Source organism: Chiloscyllium plagiosum, unplaced genomic scaffold, assembly GCF_037043375.1.
Source record: "Chiloscyllium plagiosum isolate Xiang-an unplaced genomic scaffold, Cpla_swu_hap1 HiC_scaffold_23, whole genome shotgun sequence".
In the NCBI taxonomy this organism is placed as follows: Eukaryota; Metazoa; Chordata; class Chondrichthyes; order Orectolobiformes; family Hemiscylliidae; genus Chiloscyllium; species Chiloscyllium plagiosum.
The window spans coordinates 8,997,369-9,024,517 of record NW_028270161.1 but is presented as its reverse complement, the minus strand read 5'-3'; the positions used below and the strand labels follow the sequence as shown (position 1 = coordinate 9,024,517).

Here is a 27,149-nt window from a genome sequence, read left to right as displayed (position 1 = left end):
ATTGCTATTGGCAGGTGTTATGCTCAAAAATCATATCCAATTCACCCCAAACTGGATTTTCCTCCCATTCACAGTTAACGGGCAGAAAATTGAGCCACCTGCGGATTTGCTTTCATGTGCCACGCCACACACACAGGATTACTGAATGAGACACATTGCAAATTTACTTTATGAATTCTGAATTCACACTCATGTATAATAACTACACAAAGCATGCCTTCTTAATTGGCTAACATACTGTATTATAATTCATGACTTCAGATATTATAGTGCAAGGATGAAGTTCAAGTGACTTGTTCTTTATCTGAATACCAGCAACAGATACTTTTCAATAACACCTGGTTTTATGGGTATGCCCAACAAACAACAGGGAGAATTAGAAGCATGACGTTATCTGAAGAAGTTTTAAAGATCACAATATTGATATTATTCACTGTGATCTTCCTTTTAAAGGTATGTGGTAACCTTAATGGTCCAAAGTGATCTATGGAAGATTTGTTTAAGGTTTACTTATATATGATTTCAAGAATCCTTACCTACTTTGATTTTCTTTTAAGCCACATAGTTCCAATGTAAAATAAATCCAATAGATGGTTTGGCAACAAAAACACAAATTTCTGGCGAAACTCAGCAAGTCGGCAGCATCTGCAGAAAGAAAGCAGAGTTAACACTTTGAGTCCAGTTACTCTTTATCAACAGTTCTGATGAACAGTGACTGGACTCGAAACAACTCTGCTTTCTTCCCACAGATGTTGCCAGACCTGTTGAATGTTGCCAGAAATTTCTGTGTGTTTCAGATCTCCAGCTGTTTTGGTTTTACTTTTAAGTGGTATGGCAAGCCTGATTAGGGATAAAGGTGCCTGAAGTTTACTCGGGCTGTTTCCTCACTATATTAAGAATTTACTGAATGTCCATAGAGTCAAGGTATATTTTACACTGCAGATTTACAGAAACCAAAGATTAGGAAGTGTGTAATCAAATAATATCAATGAAAATAATAAAGTTCTGCCATTAGTTTCCTAAGGAGTTTTGATAACATTTTAGTCATTTTTTTAAAAATCGGAAATAACAAAGTGAAGGACTAAATCCATTGTGTTGGATGACTTAAAGTATGAAAATAATAAAAGACTAGGTATGCGGCAGTGGTAAGTCCAAACTTGAGTTTAAAAAGCCTAAAATGTACAAGAAGAGACATAAACAAATCTTAGAAACCTTGAAGTTTAGGAATTATTTGGAGAGTAGCCCATTCTGATAAGTCTTGATTTCAGAATATATTGGATGAAGGGAAGAGGAAGAATTTATTGAAGGAATTGGAAAGTAACTTAAAAAAGGAACAGATTTCTGTTAGATTAGTTAGAGAATATTATCATTTGCCAAATTAGGCACAGTTGATAGTAAAACTATGCAGATAGATCAAATGCTTCCCGATGATAAAGAAACAGTCGAGAGGTAAAGAAAGATACCACATTTTCACAATGTCCAAAAAGATGTTTTTCTGAGGTACCCAACAGAAAATCTCATCACCACAATAAGCTTCTGTCTCATGTTTCATATTTATCCTAAAATATATTTAACATAATTATTAACAACACCTGACTTCATGAACAAATCTAAAAATGACAATGTGTGAGAAGATCTTTAGTATACCAGCAAGTCAAGCCTACCTCAATTATTAGTGATTTCAGACGTGGACAATTTTCTCACCGTTTTCTCAAAATTCAGGTCCCTGAAACACAAATTATGATTTCCCTATACTAATTTGTCCTATGGTAAACAACACTTTTTTTTTTGGCAAGGCAAACCATTATTACAAGCAGTCTTTCAAGTGACCGAGGCAAAAATAATATGATTTTTAATTTGCATTCTACCACTGTGCTAATATAATTGTGTATTTGTCTCTTCCTCAGGTAATTTTTGACACAATAATCTTTCAAAATGTTAAAAAAACATTTAATTCAAAACAAATTCCTTTTTTTAAAATGTTGCAAGTTAATTATTCTAGATCCATTTACATTAGATTTGTCATCAATATTCCTTTGTATCACTGATCCAAACCCTTTTATATTCTTGCATGGTTTCTCAGTTTCCGCTTTGAATATTCTGTTTCAACTCACTTGTCCATGAACAGGTCCAAAGACAGGTCCTTCTTCAAGGACCGCAATATCCCCCCCGACGTGATCGACGATGCCCTCCACCGCATCTCTTCCACTTCCCGATCCTCCGCCCTTGAACCCCGCCCCTCCAACCGCCACCAGGACAGAACCCCACTGGTCCTCACCTACCACCCCACTAACCTCCATGTACAGCGCATCATCCGCCGTCATTTCCGCCACCTCCAAACGGACCCCACCACCAAGGATATATTTCCCTCCCCTCCCCTCCCCTATCAGCATTCCGGAAAGACCACTCCCTCCGTGACTCCCTCGTCAGATCCACACCCCCCACCAACCCAACCTCCACTCCCGGCACCTTCCCCTGCAACCGCAGGAGGTGCAAGACTTGCGCCCACACCTCCCCTCTCACCTCCCTCCAAGGCCCCAAAGGAAACTTCCATATCCTCCACAGATTCACCTGTACCTCCACATATATCATCTATTGCATCCTCTGTACCCGATGTGGCCTCCTCTATATTGGGGAGACAGGCCGCCTACTTGCGGAGCGTTTCAGAGAACACCTCTGGGACACCCGGACCAACCAACCCAACCACCCTGTAGCTCAACATTTCAATTCCCCCTCCCACTCCACCAAGGATATGCAGGTCTTTGGACTCCTCCATCGTCAGACCACAGCGAAACGACGGTTGGAGGAAGAACGCCTCATCTTCCAGCTAGGAACCCTCCAACCACAAGGGATGAACTCGGATTTCACCAGTTTCCTCATTTCCCCTCCCCCCAGCCTGTCTCAGTCAAATCCATCAAATTCAGCACCGCCTCCCTAACCTGCAATCTTCTTCCCGACCTCTCCGCCCCCACCCCAATCTGTCCTATCACCCTCACCTTGACCTTTTTCCACCTATCACATTTCCGACGCCCCTCCCCCAAGTCCCTCCTCCCTATCTTTTATCTTAGCCTGCTGGACAAACTTTCCTCATTCCTGAAGAAGGGCTAATGCCCGAAACGTCGATTCTCCTGTTCCCTAGATGCTGCCTGACCTGCTGCGCTTCTCCAGCAACACATTTCCATCTCCAAAGACATATATCCAAGAATATGATGCTAACAACCATCTTTTAGTAAAGAACATTTATATTTTGACTGCTTTTCAATTTTGAGTTAATTATGTATTCAGTATTTGATTGTTATTTACTTCAATGACAGTTCCTTGGCAAGATTATAAGCTGAGGAACTTTGTCATATTCTTTTTTATAAAAAGAATTCTAATGTTACAGGATCCAATGCATTTCCTTTGTTTTGAGAAGATTTGTAGCTCAGGTTGAGGTTCTGGATGTAATGAAGTTTCATTTTCAGACGTTTCATCACCACACTAGGTAACATGTTACCTATGTATTTTCTATTTGTGTGTTTTGGTTTCCTGTGGTGATGTCAATTGCTCTTCTTTTTCTCAGAGGATGGTAAAAGGGATTCAAGTTGATATGTTTGTTGATAAGAGTTCCGGTTGGAATGCCATGCTTCTAGGAATTCTCGTGCATGTCTCTATTTGGCTTGCCCTAGGATGATGTGTTGTCCCAGTCGAAGTGATGTCCTTCCTCATCTGTATGTAAGGATACTAGTGAGAGTGGGTCATGTATGTTTCTGGCTAGTTGATATTCATGTATCCTGGTGGCTAGTTTTCTGCCTGTTTGTGCAATGTAGTACTTGTTACAGTTCTTGCAAGGTATTTTGTAATCAATCAACACATCAACTTGGATCCCATTTACTACCCTCTGAGAAAAAGAACTGGAAATGACATCACCACAGAAAATGGTATCACAAACCCAAGGAAACCTAAACACATAAATAGAAAGTGGGTCTCTAACACCAATGTTTCACTGGAGGTTCACTGATGATGTTACCTACTATGGTGACGAAAGGTCTAAAAGTGAACCTTCCAGTTCAGCCTGCAAATTTACATCCATTTCCTTTGTTTTCCACAGTGAATATTTGATGAACTTAAGTCAGTAAAATAGGAATTTATGCTTTATCAAATTGCACTGAGGGGTTTGGGAAGACCATAAGACATAGGAGCAGAAATTAGGCCATTCAGCCCATCGAATCTGCTCCACCATTCAATCATGGCTGATAAGTTTCTCAACCCCATTCTCCTCCTTTCTCCCTGTAAGCCTTGATCCCCTTGATAATTGAGGACTTATTTGTCTCACAGTCTGAAATATACTCAATGACCTGGCCTTTGTGGCAATGAATTCCATAGACTCACCACTCTCTGGCTGAAGAAGTTTCTCCTTCTCTCCATTCTCAAAAAGTCTTCCCTTTACTCTAAGGCTGTGCCCTTGGGTCCTAGTCTCTCCTACCAATGGAAACATCTTCCCAATGTCCTCTCTGTCCAGCATATTCGCTATTCTGTATGTTTCAATTTCATCACCCTCATCCTTCTGAACTCCATCGAAAAGTGACCCAGAGTCCTCAAACATTTCTCATATGTTATTAGGAACATATGAGGAACGTTTGATTCCTGAGACCATTCTCGTGAACCTCCTCTGAACACTCCAGGGCCATAATTCTTGAAATACTGGGCCCAAAGCTGCGCACAAGACTCCAAATGTAGTCTGATCAGAGCCTTATAGAGCCTCAGAAGTACATCACTGCTTTTATATTCAAGTCCTCTCAAAATAAATGCACATCATTGCATTTGCCTTCGTAACTACTGACTGAACCTGCAAGTTTATCTTGAGAGAACCCTGGACAAGAACTCCCAAGTCACTTTGCACTTCAGACTTCTCAATTTTCTCTCCATTTAGAAAATAGTCCAAGCCTCTATTCTTGCTACCAAAGTGCAGACCTCACACTTTCCGACACTGTATTACATCTATGTCTGAAAATCAAATTCGCAAAGGCAGCCATGTGTCAGAGTGTTTTTGGAATAGCTTCCTATGAAAATATGTTGTGGATCCAACCAGGGATCAGGTTATTTTGGATTTGGTAATATGTAATGGGGTCAGATTAATAAATTATCTCAGAGTAAAGAATCCCAAATAAGATTCTACTATTCAATGCAGAGATAGAATGATAGAATCCGTGTGGAAACAGGCCATTTCGCCCAACAAGACCACACTGTCCCTCTGAAGTGTAACTCATTCAGACCCAGTCCTCTATCCTATTACTTGACATTTAACCCTGATTAATGCACCTAAACTACAGATCCCTGAACAGCACAGGCAATTTAGCATGGTCAATTCACTCAACCTGCACATCTCTGTATTGTGGGAGGAAACCCACGCAGACATGGGGAGAATGTGGAAACTCCACACAGATAGTTACCCAAGGCTGGAATCGAACCACTGAGCCACCGTGCCACCTAATGCAGATGCAGAGGAACAACTTCTTGCAGTCTGTCACTGACATTTGGAATTTGCTTCACCACCAAACAGTTAAGGCTGGGATTACATATTTTAATTGAGTATATTCAAGGCTGAATGAGACAGATTTTTGAGGAAGAGGCATTGTAAAGGAAAGTGTAGTCAAGACCACAATCAAATCAGCTATGATCTTTTGAATGGTGAAGCAAGCTCAAGACACCAAATGGCCTACTCCTGCAACTATTTCTTCTGTTCAAATGCTTTTCACATTTTCCCCATGCTAGCATCCTTTGAAATTCATTTAAATGATTTTGCCTCCCATTGATATAAAACTCAGATTTTTAAAAGATATATCTCTGCTCTTCAAATACGAACACTATATCTGAGTTGCTATCTTCTAAAAGTATTTCCTTTGTCATGAAGTCACATTCACGTGAAATATAACATAGTAGATCACAGATTGATCAATTAAACCATACAATAGATGGTTTAATTAAGGCACTTATTTCTTATTGATCGAAATATATGTGCACACACGCTGGAGGGCACTACAGATTTAAAATGCCTGTGAATAGAAACAAGTTTGTATATTTGAGAAAAAAAGACAACTTCACAAGAAGCCAAATTTAATAAGTAGACTAACATACAAAGTTGGGCTGGTGACAGAGTTCAAAGCAAGATAGTGAAGGGCCACTAATATAAGACTCCTTTGTGGAGTACTAGAAATACATTGCCAGTGGATTTGTTCAAAGTCTTATATATAAGCACCATTCTTTTCACCTGGATAAATAATACCAGTCACATAAGCCCCTTTTTGGAGTGTGTTGCATTTTTCTGTTAATCTTCTTGGATTTAGATTCTTTTTACTACATACCTCAAGGCATGAACTGATAATGTTTTGTCGCTCTACATTTCTTCTAGGACACCCGTGAAGCGCCATCACAAAGTGAAAGTGTTAGAGCGATTCTCTGAAAAATTCATTTTTCAAATCCTGTCTTGCAGCAAAAAAAACAACTTCGAAGCTTATCTAAGCAGATTAATCTAAATTACAATAGTATCTAGGAACATCTGATGTCTTCTGGCTTCATGATTTTTTTTGCTACATATATGCGGGAGGATGAAGGAAAATCTGCAGCTGTTCTAACAAATTTGGCAAAGGCATAATTCACATCTCAAAATTAACAGTAACAGAACAACTTAGTCATTCATGAAATTTTACAATATATTTAAATCACGACTCAGCACTAACCATTCATTAAATTTTGGTATGGTAAAACTACTTGAAGACTCAGCTTTAAAATATACGCACATCTTGATGAAAATAATTAGACTTAAACCTAGTAAATAAATAGCTAACCTAAGGGTTTTTCTTCATCACAAGTTAGTGAATTGCCTCTGATACTGCACACTGGTGTTCAAACTTAAATATTCAGGCTTCTTTTAGTTGCATGAAGGCCAGTTTTGCAAAATAGTTCTTTAAAGAAGCCTAATAAAAATGAGATTCTGGATTAGTGGTGCTGGAAGAGCACAGTTCAGGCAGCATACAAGGAGCAGCGAAATCGACGTTTCAGGCAAAAGCCCTTCAGCAGGAATAAAGGCAGAGAGCCTGAAGCATGGAGAGATAAGCTAGAGGAGGTGTTCCCCCACCTCACCCTAGTTCCAAACTTCCAGCTCAGCACTGTCCCCATGACTTGTCCGGACTTGTCCTACCTGCCTATCTCCTTTTCCACCTATCCACTCCACCCTCTCCTCCCTGACCTATCACCTTCATCCCCTCCCCAACTCACCTATTGTACTCTATGCTACTTTCTCCCCACCCCCCACCAGCTTATCTCTCCACGCTTCAGGCTCACTGCCTTTATTCCTGTTGAAGGGCTTTTGCCCGAAACGTGGATTTCGCTGCTGCTTGGACGCTGCCTGAACTGCTGTGCTCTTCCAGCACCACTAATCCAGAATCTGGTTTCCAGCATCTGCAGTCATTGTTTTTACCTAATAAAAATGAGAACCAACATTCTTAAAGCAATAGTTTCTTATAAATACAAATACTGACAGTGCTGGTATTTCAATTCAATTTAGTTTTGGTAATGTTCAAATACTGAAGAATCCATACACACTACATTACAACTTACTTTTTCGTTCTTATGCTTTTCTTTTTCTTTCTCCTTTTCCTTCTTTTCTTTCTCTTTTTTCTCCTTTTCCTTCATCCTTTCCTTGTCCTTGTCCTTTTTTTTCTTTTTCTCCTTTTTGTCTTTTTTCTTGTCCTTCTCTTTAGATTTTTCCTCAAATAGCCTTTCTGGAACCATTGGAGACACTGTTGGTAAAACACATTGAGTCTTGACACTGCTTGGGGTGCTGAATGAAGGCAACTGGACCTCTTTTGGAATATACCCAAATCCTGCTGAAGAGGCCTTAGTTTTATGCTTATCCTTATCTTTATTTTTTTCTTTTTCCTTTTTCCCCTTTTCTTTATCTTTTTTCTTTTCTTTGTGCTTTTCTTTGTCCTTTTTAAAGCTCCCATCTTTATGTTTTAATTTTACTTCACTCTCATCAAAGTCTTTAATTCTAAATTTAAATGGATCTTTCTCATGTTCTTTTCCAAATTCCCTTAAAAATATCTTGGAGTCTTTGTTGGTTTCCTTTTCTTTATCCTTATTTTTCTCCCTGTCTTTGCCCTTTTCCTTTTTATCTCTGTCCTTATCTTTCAGCTTTTCTTTTTCTTTTTTCTTGATTTTCATCTTAATCTCTTTCTTCAGTTTTTTCTTCACATCAGATGAGGATGCATGCTTTGTACGTTCTTCATAAAGCTTAAGAAGCGGTTCTGGGGTTGGTGGGGAAGCAGAAGGAGAGGACAGGTCAGGCACAGATGGAGGTACGGATGGGGGTGTACCTAAACTTGCCTTCCTGACAACCTCGTTAATGGAATCATCCAAAGTCCATGACACATTTGTGCTTGTTGTTGGCCCAGAAGACGACACTGGCGTAACACTACCCCTGCTAAAACTGTTAGATAGGGAAAGCATTCGAGGTGTTGATGACTCTGAAATAGTAAGTCTTCTGGGACTAGTGAAGATTTCACTTTCGGATTCAGACCCAGAAGAAAACTCAAAGGGGTCTGGCTCCCGCTCGGCACAAGCTCGAGCTATTACAGCATCAATAGAGTCATCAATACTTTTATCAGGCACTGGCATCTTTTTTGGCGATGTATCCAAAACATTTGGTTTTTCCAATTCTGTCGATGTATGTGGCTGCTTTGTGTGAACATTTTCTTTACCAAGTTTTTCAGACCCAGAATTACAGACAGGCAAAGATGTTCGGTTTGGAGTTTCATTCTTCGCAGTGAAATGAGGGGCGTTTGCTGGTACTTTTGGACTTTTAGGACTTTTCGGACTTTTTGTACGCATAGGTGATTTTTTGTCTGTTTTCAATGAAGTCTTTGGAGAACGAATGGGACTTCCTGAAAATGCCAACTGAGAACTTTTAGGGGATTTGCTTTTTTGTATTGGCGAAGAGGAAATTTTAGATTTAATTTTAGATGTGAGAATTTTTGAATCTGAAGATTTGGGAGTTGAAAGTTGTGATGGTTTTGGTATAGGTGCAAGCATTGGAGGTTCAGGTGAAAGAGGCAATGAGCTAGAATGATCAGGTGGTGCAACTGGAGATAAAACAGGAGGCACCCTTTGAGAATTAATCATACTCAAGGGCTCCCTTGGTTCTAAGACACCATCAGGACTCTCTATTTTACAGCCAGCTGTTCTAGCTCGCTTTGCAACTGGTAAGTCAACAGAGTCAGGGCTTTCAAGTGGTCTCTTTCCCAGAAAGTTTTCATCATTAACAGCCTCTTCCTCTTCCATATCCTCCTCTTCCTCTTCAAGGGGAACCTGCATAGCTTCTGCTGATGTACCTCCATCAGTGGGGACCTGCTCCTCCTCTTCCTCTGTGGGAAAAAAGTACAATATTAGAAAAGAAGGAACTTGCACTTTTGCAACAGTTTGTCACTTTCAATGAGCTTCACAACCAATGAGACAGATCCACAGCAAATTTTCAAAGAAAAGTCACAAAAAGAACAAATAAGATTAATCGCATTTTTCTTCTGATGTTAAAAGAATGTTGGCCAAGATATTGGGATACTGGTACATCTTAGATGGTGCAGTTGTGTCTTTTATGTCGACCTGCATCACTAACAGATAATGTCTCATCCAAAAGGAAAGAATTCCAACAATACTAAAAACTCCATCAGCGATGCACTGAAGTGTTAGCATAGTTTGAGAGGTTAATGCCTCAGTGGGCTTAAATAACTTTCTCCCAATGTTTATATTTGTGTTTGGCCACTGGCTTCTCTAACTCAGACAGTCAACTCTTGGTGGTCAGATGAGGCTAAAACTGCTGGATTCTTTTAAGACTGCCAGCCAAAAAATAAATACTGTATTTTAAAGGCAGAAATCAATATAATTCTATGACAAGAGTGACAAATCTAACACACATTTTTGATAACATCAGCATAAATATGTCCCATCTTGTACTAGATTATTGATGCCATGTTGTATAATCCAATCATCAATTCATCATCTCACCTGTACAAAGACCTGTTCTTGGTCAAGTACCCACAGGGAGAACAATGGTGCTATTGGGAAGAAAGATGCTCTTAAGCTTCACTTTCTACACTTTAAATCTGTAATACAAAAATGATTTCTAACTCAAATCTAAGTGCTGTCAGCTGACATGCATGAAGAATTAAATCCATAACACAGAACACACAATTGTTTATATACAGACAAATTAGAAGTGGAATAGAAGTGGAATAAAACTGGAAAATAACACTAATCCCTTATTTTGACACATGGATTGATCTGAATCCAGTTCACTAAGATTGGTTCGGACAATCTCAAGTCAACAGTAAAGATGCTATACAAATACAAATTGTTCTTATACTGGAGTTCTTTTTACATCATACTTTGCTCTGATTTTAAACCTGACCAGTTAGTGGGTATGTCTGCAGCTCAAAGCATTGAAGGATTATACATTCATGGAATTGGCGCAGAAAGAATAAATGGCACCTTACACTCAACTAACAAAAAGATTTCTGAGTTAACACATATAATTGATGAGTTATAAGTTTGATCTCTGCTACAAATTTCAGATCTGCACTCGATAATCTCTTGGGCTCAGATGTATTCATAAGTAGATCTTAAGCTCTTCACAAGCAGGTGCTTCTGAATTGATCATCAGCAGGAAAACAACACTCTTACTGTAAAAAGTAAATTTTTACAATCACACTTTATAGCACTAATCCATATGTAGTATCATCAATTTACTAAACATTTACTAATTTACCAGATTTAAATGCCAACAAGCCAGGTAAGCCAGGTGGGTTATAGTAAAACTCAAACTATTTATTAATTGAATTTCTATTCATATTTGGTGTTTAACTGGCAAAATGATTAAGGGCAAGAAGAACAAAACTCAATCAAACTCAATTGCAGTACATCATTTTTCGGAGATTGTTTTGAAACCGGGATTTAATTTAGCAATTTGCAGTTAAGTTCTGAAAAAGATGAACTCTTAAAACAATTATTGACATTGAATTAAGTTACATATATTTTGTTATTTGTGAAACATAGATCAGCCTGCTTCCTTGACAAGTACTATAAGAGAGATTCACATAAATGTTGGTTTACTGTTCAGCATTTATATCATCATTCAACTTACCATGCCGATCGAGATCAGCTCTTAGAGATTTCCATTTTGACCTCTTCCCTGCTCTTCTCAAACTCTCAAGATTTTATTTTTCATATATTTAATCATGTACCTATTATCATTTTCCACCTTGTAAATGATTGTACATTTCATGTCCTAACAACCAGCTGCAAAAAACAATTCTCCAGACTTGGCTCTTCATCTTTTGCAAAATTTGTGTGTTCTGAAATCTCTCACACCTATTGGGCAACTCTATCAGATTTTCAGTGTTACACTGAAGCAGTAATACCTGGTCCAATGACCTCGGGAAAGAAGATATTCCTTCCTGCTTGGTCGATAATTTAACTGAAAGGGTTCTTCAGGATCTTGACATATTAATTAATCTTTTGACATTAATTAATGAACTCAGCTGCAAGTTAGCATTTTTCTCCTAAAGCCTTTCTTCTATCTTGGGTTTAGTGAGATGGTAGTCCAGTTGGACTTTGACATTGAGGTGGTGGTGGTCTTTCAGAGGTTGGGGGGGTGGGTGCGAGTGTTGTTTGACACAATTCACGGCTACTTCAATTAAACAAGAAAACTGGACACATGATAACAGAAGATCCTGTTTTGAAACAGCGTTATCACTGAACTACCAAGTTCACTCTCCAGTTACAATGAAAAACCCAGCTTGCAGGCCCAGCTCAGGCTGGTAAAAACAGCTTGCACTATTTATAAATAAGAGTTATGAAATTGACAAAGACATGATTTGGAAACTCAGAGGTTATGTTAACAAATAATGCATGTGTATGGGTCCAACTACATTTTAAAAATCCAAATGAAAAATTGGAGATTCTTTTCATGCTCAAGTCTACCTAGTTATTTTATGTTCTTTCCTTCTGCTTGAAGATTTTAATTACAACAATACTACATTTATTGAAAAAGCCACAGGGAAATAGTTTACATTGGCCACAGGAAATGAAGTTCTGCAGTGCTGAAATCTTACCTCATTCCTACTTTCTGACTGCTTTATATAATTTGACAGAAATAACTGTAGCACACGTTTTCTATTGATTTGAAGGCTGTAAGTAACCAGCAATTCAAAACAAACATTGCTTAAGATGTGCAGGAACAAACTCAGTTCAGGAAATACTTTGTTCACACTATATATACACATAAGTATATGTACACAGATAGTCACAAAATACATGCATCGATACACAGACAGATGACACTGTAGCAGAACATTCTGTCTGGGTACGAGAAACACCCTGTTGAGACATCAGGAAGAGACAGAGAGAGACAGACTAAGGCTAAGAGAGGTGGTGGGGGAGGAGGAAGGAAGGAAGGTAATTAGCTACCTCTTAGGGCAGGAGAGAATTCTGCTTTAAGGAAAAACATACTTTTGTTGCCTGGCTAAAGGCCATGATGCCAAAGGACTATTCTTCAACAGACAATGAGTAGCAAAAGAGACGCATCAGTTAATTAGAAATGCAATGAAGTGAAGCATTAATAAAATGTACAATATTTATTAAACTAGAGGAAAAAAACAGCAATTTCTCAAAATTTGAAGTAAAAACATAACACTCAATCTGTGGTGAAAGAAATTTCCAATTAATATTTCAATTTAATAATCTTTCATTAAAACCAAAAATGGCTCATTTGGCACATCTTTTACTCTGATGAAAGGTCATCAAATTAAAGTATTAAATGTAACTAACTTCTCTCTTTACAGTGCTGCCTGACCTGATGAGTATTTTCTGCTTTTAGTGCACACTGTGAACATCAGGTACATATGAAATCATAACTTCATTTCATTACTTAGTTGTATTCTAACTAATCCAATCGTAGCCAGAACAATTTCAACAATGGCTTCTCTTCTAACATTTGTACCACTTTCTTTAAAATCTTCAAAGGGTATAGATGGCTTTCATCAATCTGTTCAGATGTGTTATGACACACTGCAGGAGCAGGTGGGAGTTAAACCCAGGCTTTCTTGCTTATAGGGAGGGACACTATCACTGTGCCACAAGAGCTCTCCTCCAAGTGTACAAATGTAGCTTCCTCCTGTTCCTTATTAACATCACTTTCAGACACGAGGTTAATATGCACATGTATGCTGACAACCTATTCAACCCAAAACTAGCTTCTTGTGCAATGTCTACCTACTTTCCCAACCAGGCTGTGTCTTCAGTCAGCAGGCCTCAAACATTTATGACTTAAGTGTGTGTTCACCTCTCCAAATCTAACCTGCTCTGCTTCTTATTACATCTTCTGATTACTCCCTCGTCAAGCACTTTGGGATATTTTCCCATGTTAGAGGTGCTACATAAATGCAAGCCATTGCTGTTTTGGGGATGCAACTCATGAGTTAAGCGGTTATAATTATTTCTTTTATTTTGTACAAACTCTGGGCTCCAACATAAGAATTAATTTTTACTGAAACATGGCAATTAATTTCCTGTTAAGTTACCACTGGTATTACAATTACCAGACGTTTAGAAGGGGTACTGATGAAGACAGATTGTAGCTGAACACAAGTAGTCTACAAATGTCAGCTCAACCCAGAGATGGAATTACAGCCTTCTGCGGTCACCTAGCATCTGTTATATACACAGCCTTGGCCAAAGGAGGTTAATAAAGCTAAGCTGTATTTAGCATAGGGGCTATTTGGAAAGTCAATTCAGTTAATGTTTCTTTCCTTCATTCATTTAAAAATGAGTTGAAGTGAAATTAAAGAACTAGGACAGGATCAAATGCAGCAGAAAAGAAACAAAAGTATGAAAATATTACAACTAGGATGATAAAATGATCAATGGTCTTTTAGATACAGACATGCAACTTTGTCATTCAGGCTGAACCAATAATTTGGTAACTGAGATTTTCCCACAATTGAGATTTTCCAGCAATTGAGAACTGCAAAGCAAGGAATGATACTAGAAGTTGAAACTTTACTCAATACCGAGCACTATTTTGGTACAATTAGTGGGATGTAACAACCGTGAAGTTGAACATGACCTATATAATGGTATAAAAATGAGCTCGATGGATGGAGCCTCCCATCATTTGAACAGATGTATTAAGCAATGAGACAAATTGTTCACAGTCTAGGTTGGTGTTGTTTGGTATATCATTTAAATCAAATCTTGATTTGCAGTTCATTTGCAAATATTACATATCAAGTCATTGCTGGAGGGATGGGTGAAGACACTAATTTTGTCATGTATTCATTTGTCTGGCTCGATTCTCAAATATAGGTGATTTAAACACAAATTGTATGCATAGCTAACATGTCTCAGGGAGAAATACTTTTGAACACTTAATTTTACAAGTTCAAAAAGATCAGGAAATAATAATGCAGGGCTAATAGAGGTCATAAAGCACAATTTCTTAAAGAAATGTTGCTCAAATTCACAATTCTTGGTAAACAGCAAGGCAGAAAACTATGAAGTACCGTTAATGATGACTGTGACAATTAAGAGTAATATAGATCTACTAATACATTTAACCCATAAAAACCAGATTACTGTTTTCTCCTCCTGCCAGTATTTTCATAACAAGGATGATTATCATGATTCTGCTAGATCACAAGAGGAACTAAAGTAACATTTGTGAAAGGAAGAAAATGAATTAATAGTAGCCCGTGGTTCTGGATTGTAGAGTTATTTCAATTTTACAAAAGTAAATAAAAATCACTTTGTGACATCAGGATGCACACTTTTGTACTGAAGAGTAAAGCAGCTACTGAACTGTGTAGGCACAGTGAGGTGAAACAATTTACAGTATTATGAATGGTGTAATCTATATGTTAATACGACTGGATCATATAACTCCTGCTTGAATAAGATAGGGGTATGGTTGGAGGGTTTCTATAGTTACCACCAATGGTAACTGTTCTGAAAGGTTGCTTGACTGACATAGCACACACCGTTCAATTGGTGCCCAGCAGTTGCTTATGATATGAAGCTATGATAACGACAACTTCTCTTACATCTTCTTCTGCCCACTCCCAGCCCGACTTCAAGATTTTAAATCACCACAGTTCATCATAGGCTATAATGGTCATTTACCAGCTAATAAACTGGACTGGTCTCCACCAGTTCTAAGAAGTATTAAATACAGAGTGGAGGTATGTTGTCTCTCCAGAATAAGTGTGACAAAGTACATTTAAAAAAAGCCCTTTAATAAGTCAGCTGATTCCATCTTGTGACAGATACTGACTGAACAACCTGTTCTTGTCATATGTCATAACTTGCTGTGAGAAAAGCATAAAGGAGTGGTTAAATAAAACTCACAAGTGGAAAAGAGAATTATTTTAAAAAGAGAGAAAATCTGAGTTGCACATCATATTTTTTTCCTATTTTGACCTGAAAACATTGACAGAGATACAAACCCTCAAATAGCAAGGTGAATTTAGTCCTGCTGCATTTCTTTATCACATGACATCAGTGATTTAATAATGGCCACAGTATTTTAAAATCTGCACTAACACAAAAATGAGGAGGATTTTATCAAAATGACAAGGTCAAAGAGTAAGTTGTCCATCTGTTACAGCAGATGGATAACAACATGACAGTAGATACTTTTTAATAACTGCAATCCCTAATGGCACTGGAAACTGTCTAGTGAAGAAAAAAAAGTATCATTATTTTTCTTACAAAAAGCCTTATTACAATATACAAAAAATGGATTGGTTAATAAGACTAAAATAATATAAAGAGTTATAGCAGCTCTACACTTCTGCATTAGTGTTACAATACAGCATTTGAACTTGTTTTCTGGTGTTTCTGTAAATTAAATGGCAATTTAGCAATCTTTATATAAACATACTATCCCACATATTTAAAACTGTCATTTGCAAGGAATTTACAAACTTCAAAAATAAATGGCATGCACCGAGGAACTTATTCAGCAATAACTGCAAGAACAGTTAGGTTTCGCTTTGAGTATCATTGGATTATTAACACCTTTGCAATAAGTGGAATTCAAAATGTTGCATGACATAGTTAAAGCTTCATCTTCATTTCTGCACAAATTTTAAAACCCAATGATAGTCTTTTCTTATAAATTAAGGAAATAAATATAAATCGTGGACATTAACAGGCACCAAAACATTCATATTCTAAATAAATTAGGTTTGCCACTCATCTACTTTATTGATCAAGAAACAAAGTACATTATTGCAATTTGAAAATCTCCATGAAAAAGCAGATGAAGAAAGGAAGTTCTTGTACAACTAATGTGAAGGTTAATCTGTTTAAAATGTCATGTCTTATTTAAAAAAGTGTTTTATAACACTCCACAGATGTGACTACTCTTGAACTTCTGGCTTAGTTTTATTTGAAGTAGTTTGGGCTTTTCTTTAAAAGGACATGTGGCTTTATAGACTTTCAGTAGTTAATAGCAGGGTTTAGTGAGAATTGAAGTGTACAACCTGTAAATATGTAATTTATATATATATATGGGATAAAGTAATCCTCCATTGTTCACAGTATATAATTGTGAAGGATAATAATATAAAATCTGTGGGTTTTTGACAGTGAACTGTCAGTGTTCACCTTCATTACCCCTGAGAGTCTTGACTGTAATTTCAGGATTTCGCCCAAGTATATAGATTAATATGAAAATCCTGAATCTGCAGTTGGAAAAAGCCTTGCCTGTTTACCCTAACCATGCCACTCATGATTTTATAAATCTCTATAAGGTCACCCCTCAGATTTTGATGCTCCAGGGAAAACATCCCCAGCCTGTTCAGCCTCTCCCTATAGTTCAAACCCTTCAACCCTGGCAACATCCTTGTAAATCTTATCTGAACCCTTTCAAGTTACACAACATTCTTCAGATAGGAGGGAGACCAGAACTGCACACAATATTCTGAAAATGGCCTAACTAATGTCCTGTACAGCCTCATCATGACCTCCCAACTCCTATACTCAATGCTCTGACCAAGCATACTAAATGCCTTCTTCACTATCCTATCTACCCGAGATTCCACTTTCCAGAAACTATGAAACTACACTCCTCGGTCTCTTTGTTCAGCAACACTCCCCAGGACCTTACTATTAAGTGTATAAGTCCTGTACTGATTTGCATCACCTTTATCTGAATTAAACTCCATCTGCCACTCCTAGGCCCATTGGCCCATCTGATCAAGATCCCGTTGTACTCTGAGGTAATCTTCTTCGTTGTCCACTACACCTCCAATAAACAAAGTCTTTCCCTGGGGTGGTGGAGTCCAGAACTAGAGAGCATAGGTTTAGGGTGAGAGGGGAAAAACTGAAAAGGGACCTAAGGGGCAACTTTTTCATGCAAAGAGTGGTGTGTGTATGGAATGAGCTGCCAGAGGAAGTGGTGGAGGCTAGTACAATTACAACATTTAAAAGGCATCTGCATGGGTAGATGAACAGGAAGGGTTTAGAGGGATATGGGCCAAGTGCTGGCAAATGGGACTAGATTAGGTTAGAATATCTGGTCAGTATGGACATGTAGGACCGAAGGGTGTGCTTCCAAGCTGTACACCTCTATGACTTTAAATTTTCTCGTTAACCACAAGAACGCCTTCTGAAATCTTACACATTAAACCCTCAATTCTGAAGGGTTCTGAAGAGGAGTCAGAACACTAACTCTGCTTTTCTCTCCACAGATGCTACCAGATCTGCTGAGTGCCACTGGCATTTTCTGTGTTTATATCAGCATCCACAGTATTTTTCCTTTGTTCATAATTTCACTGGTTGGACAGCTTATCACTGCAGCGCAAAACCGGAAATTCCCAATAAATAAAAGTTCCACAATCAACTGCATATCGAGGGGTAAAGTTGTTGCCATTGAGACAGTCTGATGCATCTATGCAGCTTTCTTCAAGGTCAGCTACTCCATAGACTGCAAAACCTAGGCCATTACATTATTACATTTTATCAAAAAATCCAACTGCATAGAAATTAAGTGGACATCAACAGAAATTTGCTTAAATTCATACATGCTTGGGTGCATAAGAGATTTACATAATTGCTTTCGTATTAGAGGATGGAAAGAAGGATGATATTTATGTAGTTTAAAAATGCGTTGCTGGAAAAGCGCAGCAGGTCAGGCAGCATCCAAGGAGCAGGAGAATCGACATTTCGGGCATGAGCCCTTCTTCGTGAATGAGGAAAGTGTGTCCAGCAGGCTAAGATAAAAGGTAGGGAGGAGGGACTTGGGGGAGGGGTGTTGGGAATGCGATAGGTGGAAGGAGGTTAAGGTGAGGGTGATAGGCTGGAGTGGGGGTGGGGGCAGAGAGGTCGGGAAGGAGATTGCAGGTCAAGAAGGCGGTGCTGAATCTGAGGTGTTCTCTGAAACGTTCCGCAAGTAGGTGGCCTGTCTCACCAACCAACCCAACCGCCCTGTAGCTGAACACTTTAACTCCCCCTCCCACTCTGACAAGGACATGCAGGTTCTTGGCCTCCTCCATTGCCGACCATGGCAACACGACACCTGGAGGAAGAGCAACTCATCTTCTGCCGATGAACCCTCCAACCATAAGGGATGAATGCAGATTTCTCCAGCTTCCTCATTTCCCCTCACCCCACCTTTTCTCAGTCCCAACCCTCAGACTCAGCACTGCCTTCTTGACCTGCAATCTTCTTCCCGATCTCTCCGCCCCCACCCCCTCTCTGGCCTATCACCCTCACCTGAACCTCCTTCCATCTATCGCATTCCCAATGCCCCTCCCCCAAGTCCCTCCTCCCTACCTTTTATCTTAGCCTGCTTGGCACACCCTCCTCATTCCTGAAGAAGGGCTTATGCCCGAAACTGCTGCCTGACCTGCTGCGCTTTTCCAGCAACACATTTTTAAGCTCTGATCTCCAGCATCTGCAGTCCTCACTTTCTCCTGATTGATATTTATGTAGTGCCTTGTATCTCTTAAAATATTCCAAAGTGCTTCACAAAATACTTTGAAGAGTAGTCACTATTGCTAAATAAGCAATTGCTTCAAATATGCTGCACATGGCAAAAACTCACAAACAGCCATGAGACGAAGAACAAATAACTGTTTTTGATCGTGATGGCCAAAGGAAGCCATTTGTCAAATACAGGCATTATGAAAACTCCCTGTTCTTCTTTAAATAATACCATGCAATGGTTAATGGTGAAATGAAGATAAAGATTTAACTATGTTATGCAACATTTTCAATTCCATTTGATGCAAGGGTGTTTATAACACAAAGACAACCAGATGAGACGGCTACCCTTCTGTATACACTCTCCTATCACGAACCCACTTCAACGGCCCCACCTGAAACCGATGACAAGTTAACTCAAAAATGATCCTTTCCCTGTGGATGCCTTTCTTCCAGATCAAATGAATTTATGCTTTTTAAGGAACCAATTTATGTTATATTTCCTAATTTAAAGAAAGGTAGAGAAGAAACAAGAAAAAAATAAAAACACAACACACATACAAGAAACAAGTCCAAAAATATCAAATGGTAAAAGATAGTCAGTCAGTCTCTGGATTGTCTGTAAAGATCAGGCAGATAAATGTTGATGTCATTACAGTGGTTGGTACCATGACACTGGTAGACGAAAAGTTGGTTGAGATGTTTGGTTGCGCACATCAGCTGAAAAGCCTTTGTCTCATTTAACGCTAACTGTAATTTCACTTGCTTTCTGAGTTCAACAAAGATAAAAAGAAAAATTCATTTTCTTTTAACTTGCAATGTAGGCATGATTAGATTAGATTACTTACAGTGTGGAAACCGGCCCTTCGGCCCAACAAGTCCACACCAACCCTCTGAAGAGCAACCCACCCAAACCCATTCCCCTACATTTACCCCTTCACCTAACACTATGGGCAATGTTGCATGTCCAATTCACCTAACCTGCACATTTTTGGACTGTGGGAGGAAACCGGAGCACCTGGAGGAAACCCATGCAGACATGGGGAGAATGTGCAAACTCCACACAGACAGTTGCCTGAGACGGGAATTGAACCGGGTCTCTAGCGCTGGGAGGCAGCAGTGCTAACCACTGTGCCGCCCATCTAATCAAGCAGTGTGGAGGGGAGTCAGCTCCTCATTATCTTTGGAGCCACAGAAGATTACAGTCCAGTATGTTTTGAGTTGTCTATCTCCCTCTGAAGGTTGCTGTTTGACATTCCTTTGGCATCTTTAGTTGTGATATGCCAGGGTTTCTCTCCAGACTGCCACTAAATTTGCATATGTTATCATCTTTTAGCCATGTCATTTGAAAAAAAATTAGTTTTGAAACTTCATATGTGTGTAAGTGCTTGGAAGTTTTGATCCATCTTCACAACAGAAGTATCAGAAATAAAGATTTCTTTAACCCTGGACAATAACTCTAGGGATCCTCTAACCTCAGCAAACTGTCACTGTCTCTCCACTTTAAATTTCCTTGTTCAGTTGCCATAACTGTATTCATGATTTGGAGATGCTGGTGTTGGACTAGGCTGTACAAAGTTAAAAATCATGCAACACCAGGTTATGATCCAACAGGTTTATTTGGAAGCGCTAGCTTTCGGAGCGCCACTCCTTCATTAGATGGTTGTGACAACCACCTGATGAAGGAGCAGTGCTCGGAAAGCTAGTGCTTCCAATTAAACCTGTTGGACTATAACCTGGTGTTGTGTGATTTTTAATTTCATAACTGTATTGGTTTCTTTTCATCAAATTCCTGTATTCATTCAATGCTAAATTATTTATTTAAAGTTTCTTCCTTAGACCCTTAAACAAACTGCTAACATAGCTCACTTATTTCTTAACATGGATTCCTTAAGCTCTCCTTCTATTACCTTGTGTTCTTGGAGCTTTTCTCTGACTGACCTTAAACCACTCAGGACATTTTCTGTCAAACTACTTTGGAGACTGATAAATTTTACCACTACTACTATTGCTCTGTTCTGATCTGTCTCTTTTTAAAGTAAACCTGCATACTGCCTTTCTAAATTAACTTGTTTCTGTCACCCTGTGTCACAAACTTGTTGCTAGGCAACAGCCCAATTTGTTTTCTCTTTTTTACCTTATTTACTAATGCACTGAATGATTCACCTCAGGGTTTTTCAAAGACCTGATTTAAATGCACACAATCAAAAATTAACACAATTCATCACCATTCTCAGTTACTTCATTTTTGAGTTCTATGTCATTCCATTTTTAAAAATACAGCAATATGTCATTTTTCCATTTCAGAACCAAGTTCCACGTAATATGAAACTTCATCCAAGAGGAGAACGGTTACCTTCCCATGTCACAGAACACTCTAACAGAGATATAAACTGCATGTTTTCACCATTGCCAGATGAAAATCAAGGAATTCCAAAGGAATAATATTGTTGGGTACCCTTACCACAGCAATTCAAAATAATAGCTTACGCCTTCTGAACAGCATGTGGTGAATAATGTGTTTCCTTGCTGATGGTAGCTTAAATGTCAAAAATTAATTTTTCAAAAACAGATTTACTGCAGGAGAAGAAATGGCAGGCAAAAAAGTAAAAGATATCAAACCCAAACTGAAGATGTGCTATAGAGCATACAGGTAAGTGAAAGAACATTGGAGGACAGGATCTGCTGGGCAATCTGCTTTATGAGGACAGTTTTTTGCCTTATTGGCCACTGCAAGGTTGTCCTACAAGGTGCTGGGTTCTAAATGGACTGTAAACCATTAACCAAGAGCTGCACAATCGTAAAGACATTGAATTAACACAGATAGCTAAGCTAGGCATGCTACTGATTCACCTCCACTTTTCTTGGTACTATTTATAATGATTACACAATAAAGTTAAAACAAAGTTGCCACAGTCTTCCCAGATCGAGGGGCTGCTCTCTTATCAGGGATAAAGATGACTGGTGGTGGTGGTGGTTCAACCTGAGGGTTACCACACCTCAGGTGAGGGGAGAGGTTGAGACAGAGTCCTTCATGGTAACCTCTGCTGGTACAGGAACTAAATCCACGCTGTTGGCATCACTTTGCATCATAAACCAGGCAAGTGAGTTAAACCAATAACTCAAAACAAAGGGATAATTTTACAATTAGATTTGTCAGTATACACATTCAGGAAATTTAAAATTGATTATTGCCAAGTTTCAAAGAGTGATTTTTCTGTCTGAAAGAAAGTAGACCAAGTAATCAGATAAAGAAATACTAAATATATATGACATGAAGACATTTTGTCAGTACTGCCATTTCCTGGCATAGGTGGTGTGATCAACCTGGAACACTTTCACTGTTCTGCTTTTGATCGTCAACTCCACAGCCAGAAGCTGCCTGAACACACAAACAGAAAGACCAGCTGGATTTTCATGAGTTTCTGAAGCAGTAATGACACAATTACTGAGATGAGGAGAAATTTCTTAGAGTATGTGACAAGCCTGTGGAATTCTCTGCCACAGAAAGTGATTGGAGCCAAAACACTGAATGTTTTGAAGAAGAAGTTAGATATCGATCTTGGGTCTAAAGGGATCAAAGGATTCGGGGAGAAACTTGGAGCAGGACACACTGTTGGACGATCAGCCATGATCATGTTGAATGTCACAGGCTTGAAATGGCCTAGCCCTGCTACTATTTTCTGTGTTTCTACTAATTATGCGTCAGTTCTACCAGTTACCATTCTGCCTGCAATCATGGAATCTCACAGGAAATTTTAAAAAAGCCTTTGTATACATCCATTTGTGCTTTTTGTCTATGTAAACTCTTCAAATGACAATATTTGTGCATTTTGAACATGAAAGTTGCGAGGCACTTTCAATATTTACATTGCTACTTTTGCTCGGCTTAGCTTTTAGCTAGATCAATTTCAACATTCTGTTTACAATTTAATTAATTACCTGCAGTAATTAATATATTTTCCATATATCTGTTCACCAAAACACTGTAAAAAAGAATGCAAATATATGGCTGACAACCTATTGTGGACCAAATCTGCAGTTTCCACTTGATGTAGGAGACTTTTATTCATGGAGTCAGGGAAGGGAGGGTGAAGAGGAAGAAATGTACAGAGGCAGAACCAACACGAGCACTACTAAGTGATACGAATGGAGAAATCACAGAATTATTTGCTGGTCCAAAATATAATGACTATATCTGCACTTATTCAAAAAGTATGAGTACCTATCTGAAGTTTGGAAGGTATGTAGATGCTCATTCTGTCATTGAGGGTTTGTGTTTGGATAGGTTTTCTCCTTATTAAAATAGTATTAAACTTTTATCAAACACTAAGAGAAAGAACATGTATTCCAGAATTATTTTATTCTAGTTTAAATGGTGTTAGTTTGTAAATTACCTGGTACGCCTGTTAGGTTATCAAGCACTTTATCCAAAAACTGCAAACCACTAGACATTCTTAAACACACCAGCATCTCCTGTCAACCATGTATTTTATACACTGCTATAGACTTGCTCAATGCTTGTAATGACCTTGACAAAATTCTCGAAAAATAATCTTTGGACCTCCAGCTCTGAGCTATTTTTGAACTGGCTTTGAATAATTGTCACACAATATGAGTTTCTTGATTAATTGCTTGAGATAAGGCCTACTTTCCTCACTGGCCTCCAGTGGTTCCATTACTTTCCACAATCACTTTCTCCCCCTAGTTTGCAAGCACAGAGGGATGTGCAAAGAAGGAAAACTCACAGATGCCAGAGAGGGCAAAATGTATTACAGAAAGATTAACCAGCAGACAATGACAAAAAAGAATTAACTCTTCTCATACCTTTAACGTTAATATCAGGTAATTATTTAGTTACATGTTAAAGGGTCATTGGGTGATTAGCAATATTTTTAGAGAACATATGACAGTCTTCTCCACTTTCTGAGAGTCTCCTTTATCATCAGTATACACAATCCACTACCATGCAATTTGAAAAATAATGCATCTACTGTAATCTAATGGAAAATTTTCCTTAAACCCAATTTTTGGAATCATAAATATCAAAAATACACAACTGCAAAACCTTTGTTTAGAACCTGTTATGAAGCAGTGGCATAAACAACTAGTCCATCTATCAAAATTCAACTTGGTCTGTTTTAATTCAGCACAAATACCAAAGCAGAATTCAAACTATAAACTGAAATTAGGCTTTCATAAACCAAGAAAACAGAGATTTCATCAAAACATTACATGCTGCCCTATTTGGCACAAACATCTTTATTATTCTTTATCTGCTCGCCCAGCATGATCTTCTTACTTTGTTTTTCACTCTGACCTTTACTTCCGAATATCTTCATTTTCTTCATTCATATTCTCGTTTACTAGTTGTTCTTTAAAACCCTTTTCAAATTTCTGTCGAATAACAGGGTCTTTGTACAGTTTGTGCAACATCCCTGAACACTCAAATATGTAGAATTTGTGGCTTTTTCATAAAATAAAAGCTGTTTGAGGATCATATATTGCTAATCAAAACTGAAAACTAATGGAACTGCAAATAAAAACATTTCTCTTAATATTCTAAAAGTCAAGAGCCATGGTACAAGATTGAAAATAATTAAAGCACTGTTAAGGCCAGTCAGTAGTTAGTAAGTGATGCCAAGCATGAGGTTTAAATGTTTGAAGATCATGGAAAGAGGAGAAGATTGAGGGTTTCACATTCCGATGCTGCAGAACAATAAGACAATGGTGCAATAAATTTAGATTTGGAGAGGAGGAAGAACATGTCACGAGCTGTATTCCACAAGAAATTCCATCGCACCAACATTGTATTTTATGATTCTGACCACAATTCCCGACTCATCCTCCTGAACATCATAGCAATGTGCAGTCAGCCATTCCATCTTTTACTGTTTCTCCGTTGTTTTACCTGTGAAACAACATCTTTTACTCTTAACTGGCCCACTGCATAATAAATATGTATAATGGCTTTCATCCCACTCCCCCGGCCATATTCATTCAAGAGATACATGTGTGATAATCAAGGCCAACATTTATATCCTGAATCTAATTGCCCTGAAAACAATGGTGGTGAGCAGATGTCTCAAACCACTGCAGCCCATATGGTGTGGGGACAGCCACAATATTGTTCAGAAGTGAGTTCCATAATTTTGATCCAGCAACAGCGAAGCAGCGCTAAGATAGTTCCAAGTCAGTGTGCGTATGATGTTAGATAATCGTGTGGAGGAAGTGTTGTTCCCAAGTGTCTGCTATCCTTGTGGTTTTTAGGGGATCAAGGTCCAAGGATTTGGAAGAAGCTGACAAGGAACCGTCATTCATTTTGTAGCTGATACGCATTACTGCCAGCGTATGATAAAGATCTTTCCTTGAATAAGATATCACTAACATGTCAAATAAAATGAACTTCAAATAATTAAAGAGGAAACAAAATATAATGAAGAATTCACTTTATATTTTACAGTTCTGAGCAAATAAGTGCCCGAGGAATAATTGTTGCTGAAGATTGATGACATCAGCATCACATCATAGAAGTACATGGGTAAGCAAAGACATGTAGATAGATCTAAGAACAGCTAAAACAATGTGATGTGTCCCTGGATGAATTCAAATCTGCCTAATCATAGAGAACATCTTGTTTAATGGAAATGGGTATTCCATTTTTTAGTTGGTGCGAAACGTACAGTTTAGACCATCTGTAGGCATGAAGCTATTTCTTGCACAGGTTTTGTTTTTAATGATAATCAAATCTAAAGTCCTTGACAATATTTATCTTGAGTTCAAATGCAACGCTTAGCTCAGTGACAGCAATTTTGGTCTGAAGGCGATGGGTCGCAGTAACGTTTCATCAATGAGAAAAAGAGCTGGATATATCATTTAATCTTCAGCATTTTTCAATCAAATTGTTTCCCTTACATAAAGCATAATTATATGAGATGCGCTGATTTCATTACAAGCAATGCGACTCATAATAAAGTGGAACATATAAATATATTATACTAAGACATTTCACATAGGACAAATACACTGAATGGTGGAAGAACTTTGAGAGTTGGCTGAATGCACAGTAGAAAAGTCAGGTTTCTGCACCACCATTAAATGTGAAGGAAGAAAGAAATGATTTAATTAGGAACCTTGAGAGGATAGCTTCTAAAACTTAAAAAGCTCTGAAATAGAATTAAAACATCAGAAGCGTGAATGCACAGTTTGTTGGAATGATGTTATGACTGTGGTATGAGGAACATACTAATAATCAAGCCATTCTTCAGGAATTCCTGAAGAAGGGCTTATGCCCGAAACGTCGATTCTCCTTCTCCTTGGATGCTGCGTGACCTGCTGCGCTTTTCCAGCAACACATTTTTAAGCTCTGATCTCCAGCATCTACAGTCCTCACTTTCTCCTAATAATCAAGCCACACTGCTACACTTAAAGCAAGGACCCAAAGTAGGTAACTCTTGCCTGTACAGCCTGCTAAATCCCATGATGTTTGGGGCAAGTTTCTGGCAGATAGCACATTGGCTGACAGGAAGAAGGAAGAGAGTGGGGACAGAGAGATATTTTTCCCGGATGGCAAACAGTGACTAGTGGAGCTCTGCAGGAGCCAGTGTTGGGACCACAGCTATTCATGTTATACGTTAATGACCTGGATGAAAGAACGGACAGCATTGTTGCAAAGTTTGCAGATGATACAAAGACTTGTGGAAGGAATGTGAGTGTTGAGGAAAAAGCAGGCTGCAAAAGGACTAGGATGACCTAGGAAAGTGGGTGAAGAAATGGCAAATGGAAAATGTGGGAAAGTGAAAGGTTATGTACTTTGGTAGGAAGAACAGAAGCTAATTTCTAAATGGACAAAGGCTTCAGAAATCTGAAGCACAAAGGGACTCAGGAGTCCTGGTTCTGGATTCTCTTAGGATTAACATATAGGTTCAGTTGGCAATGAGGAAGTCAAAAGCAATGTTAGCATTCACTTCAAGTGGGCTTGAATACAAGAACAGAGATGTATCACTAAGGCTCTATAAGGATCTGGTTAGATGGAATTTTGAAAATTGTGAACTATTTTGGGACCCTTTTACAGTCATGGAGGTCTACAACATGGGAACAGGCCTTTCAGCCCAACTTGCCCATGCCACCCA

General features: G+C 38.5%; 1 protein-coding gene across 3 annotated transcripts in view; it reads right to left on the bottom strand.

The window, feature by feature from the left end:
- taf3 (TAF3 RNA polymerase II, TATA box binding protein (TBP)-associated facto) overlaps positions 1-27,149 on the bottom strand; it is a 194,502-nt gene that overhangs the window by 44,681 nt on the left and 122,672 nt on the right. For all 3 annotated transcript variants that reach the window (XM_087999356.1, XM_087999357.1, XM_043714115.2), the window contains one exon: positions 7,600-9,404. In XM_087999356.1, coding sequence (XP_087855482.1) covers positions 7,600-9,404 — 1,805 coding nt within the window. The remainder of the gene's footprint in view (positions 1-7,599; positions 9,405-27,149) is intronic.